At 38.9% G+C, this 2,858-nt stretch overlaps 1 protein-coding gene and 1 pseudogene across 1 annotated transcript; one reads left to right on the top strand and one right to left on the bottom strand.

Moving 5' to 3' along the window:
* Positions 1 to 356: 356 nt before the first annotated feature.
* On the top strand, positions 357 to 1,265 carry LOC134250044 (uncharacterized). Its single transcript, XM_062732403.1, has one exon. It carries the CDS (start codon positions 357 to 359, stop codon positions 1,263 to 1,265), a length of 909 nt encoding a protein of 302 aa, XP_062588387.1.
* A 152-nt stretch (positions 1,266 to 1,417) lies between these two features.
* On the bottom strand, positions 1,418 to 2,444 carry LOC134250040 (uncharacterized; annotated as a pseudogene).
* Positions 2,445 to 2,858: the final 414 nt, after the last annotated feature.

The raw sequence follows: 2,858 nt of genomic DNA, 5'->3' as shown, positions 1-2,858 counted from the left end.
GGAAGGATTCCTGACTACGTCGAGAGAATTGTACCGATCTATAGTGACCCGATGTTTAGGAGCCATTTTAGGATGACTCGTACCTCTGTTAACGTAACATTTTAGAATATCTATAGTAGTGAAGACTGTAGAGAGATCCCCATTGTCTTACTAAGATTATGAGCGATAGGGGTAGGGCAATGCCACATAACTTAAGGGGGAAGCATCTTAGGCCATTTTTTGTCAATGAAATATGGAATCATCCTTATTTAGTTTAAACTTAAATTTGTTCAAATCATCCCCCCTACTATTGATACCACTCAATCATAAAATAATCAAGCTCATAGCCAAAATGCTCAATGTAGGCAATGTGACCCATGTGCCTCTTGTTCTTCTTGCGGGAGCTTATGAACCTCCTAGGACCGAAATTCGGACCCATGAAGAGTGTTTCCCTAGAAAAAAGGAGTCTGGCCTGTTTGTGGTTTCTGGGAAACACAGAGACATTCAGAAGTGTAGCTGATCGATTTGGGATGAGTAAAGAGACTCTACATTTTCTGTTAGCTCAGTTTAATGGCATATTCAAAAGTCATAAATTCCTCAATACTTTCATATCTTGGCCAACAACAGATGTTGAGCTAAGTAACCTTGCTGAGAAATTCTCTCAGAGGGCAGGATTTCCAGATGCAGTAGGTGCCATAGATGGCACATATATCCCTATCAGTGGCCCCTCTGAATATAGAGATTCATACATATGTCGAAAAGGTTTTGCAGCTATGCACCTTCAGGCAGTTTGTGGGCCTGATTTGAAGTTCTTGGATGTTTTTTCAGCTTACCCTGGGTCTGTACATGATACCAGAGTGTACAGAAACAGTCCTCTTTTTCAGGTGCTGCAGGACTTGCCACCCAAGTTTCATCTTCTAGGTGACTCTGCATACCCCCTGTCAACAAGCTTGCTGACTCCCTACCGTGACAATGGTCACCTTACCCTTGAGGAGAAGCGGTACAACAGTGCCCATAGCTCTACAAGAGTGGACATTGAGAGAGCTTTTGGTCTCCTCAAGGGTAAGTTCAGGAAGCTGAAGTTTCTTGACATGAGGCATGTAGAGGATATTCCTAGCACTATTCTAACTTGCTGTGCACTACATAATTTCATTTTAATGGATGAAAGTCTGGATGAGAGTGAAGTTGTTTTGGAATGTGTGAGTGAGAATGTTCAGTGTGAGAATGACGCGAGAGAGTCGCTTTCAGGACAAAGGAAACGACAGGATATGCATGTGTTAACATGAATATGTCCTATCCTTTACTTCAGTGAACTTTGACTTATAAAAATAGTAATAAGGTTAATGTCCATCTTTGTCCATCATCAACTACAAGTGTATACCAGTATATATATAATACATGACATCTATTATACTGTATTCTGAGTAAAACTGTGATGAATGAAAGCTGTATTATATTCTATAAGGTGAACAGGATATCACACTCCAGGAGTGAATTGGGAAGACAGGATTCTGTATCCACTGGGTCCTGATGTAAGCTGTAAGTGGCTAGAGAGGCCTGGGGCTCTTTCTTCCATGACATGGAAGACATCAACGATGTGGGTCCATGGAAGGAATGGCAAGGCCAGCAGTTGCTTGATGAAGTTGTGGGTCCCCTCTCGTTGTCTGAATGTTGTGACAAGGTCAAGCTGCTGTACATGGGTCCAAACTGCCTTTGTCCAGTGGAAAAAAACATCCCTTCAAGGTCACAGTAGATAATACCTCCTGGATGGCCTGTCATGCACCTGAGATTAAATAGACAAAATTGAAATTTAAAAAAATTGAAAGCACAAAAATTTGAAAACCTTATATACATAATTACATTGTACTTTAATTAAAAACTTTATTTTAATTTAATATTTCTCTAATATATACATACATATGTATAGATAAATATACATTTTCAATATTTAGAATAAATACAAATTAATTTGATAAAATAAAAAAAAAATATCTTTACCTGCTTCAAAATCAACTGTTACCATTTCCATCGAAGAATTCCCTAGTCCATCCTGCACTGCCCTGAAAACCTGAAAACAACAACAAAAAATAAGATTATCATGTTTATATAAAAAAAAGTATGTTACACATGTAATATGTGAAAAATTTTATTTTGATTTCGATTACAATCTAAAACATCTGAAATTGTACCTCGATGTAGTCTTCCTTTCGTCGCCGAGACATCAATGCAAACAGCAAACAGCAAAGGAAACTGCATGGACTTGCCGTCTTTGTTTCATATTGGTCAGATACAAATTAATCAAAGGTAAACTGGAAGTGGGCGACAATCATGGCAGTACTTTCCCCTTATGGATGACCTGCTACAAGGCGACCCCGCTGTGAGTCCGACAACAGTATAGCCTCATCAATACCGATACAAAATACAAAAAAGGCAGCAAACACCAACGCCCCTTCTTGTTCTTCCATTCCTTCCTCTTCTTCTTTTCCCAACTCTAATCCTCCCACAAAAAAACAGTCAAGAGGACGTTAAACAATATACAATCAATCCCACAAAAAAAAGAAAATTGATAAGGAATCAGCATGGGTTACAGAGTACCGGGAACAGTTGAAAACTATGCATCAGGAGAGAATGGAGTTGGATCCTCGCACACAGGAGTTGCCTCGCTGGCATCTCAGCTTAGCTGACCTCACACTACATGGTTATCTCCTTGTTCTTCCGCTGTGAAATAAAATAGACAAATTTTTAAAATGATATAGTGCTGAAACATTATCACAATGAAGTTTGCAAAGTACATAGTATAATTTATAAATTAATTTGTATCTAGATCAGAGTCTGTCTTTGCCCCTTGGTATAGACAGGTCCAGTCCAAAGACTATTTC

Source organism: Saccostrea cucullata, unplaced genomic scaffold, assembly GCF_032062105.1.
Source record: "Saccostrea cucullata isolate Sc308-1 unplaced genomic scaffold, CSIRO_AGI_Scuc_v1 ctg505, whole genome shotgun sequence".
Classification (NCBI taxonomy): Eukaryota; Metazoa; Mollusca; class Bivalvia; order Ostreida; family Ostreidae; genus Saccostrea; species Saccostrea cuccullata.
The sequence above is the reverse complement of the archived record's forward strand: the minus strand, read 5'-3'. Positions and strand labels throughout refer to the sequence as shown.

Coding starts and splice junctions, on each gene's coding strand:
- LOC134250044 (XM_062732403.1), top strand. CDS start 357: ATGTGCCTCTTGTTCTTCTTGCGGGAGCTTATGAACCTCCTAGGACCG.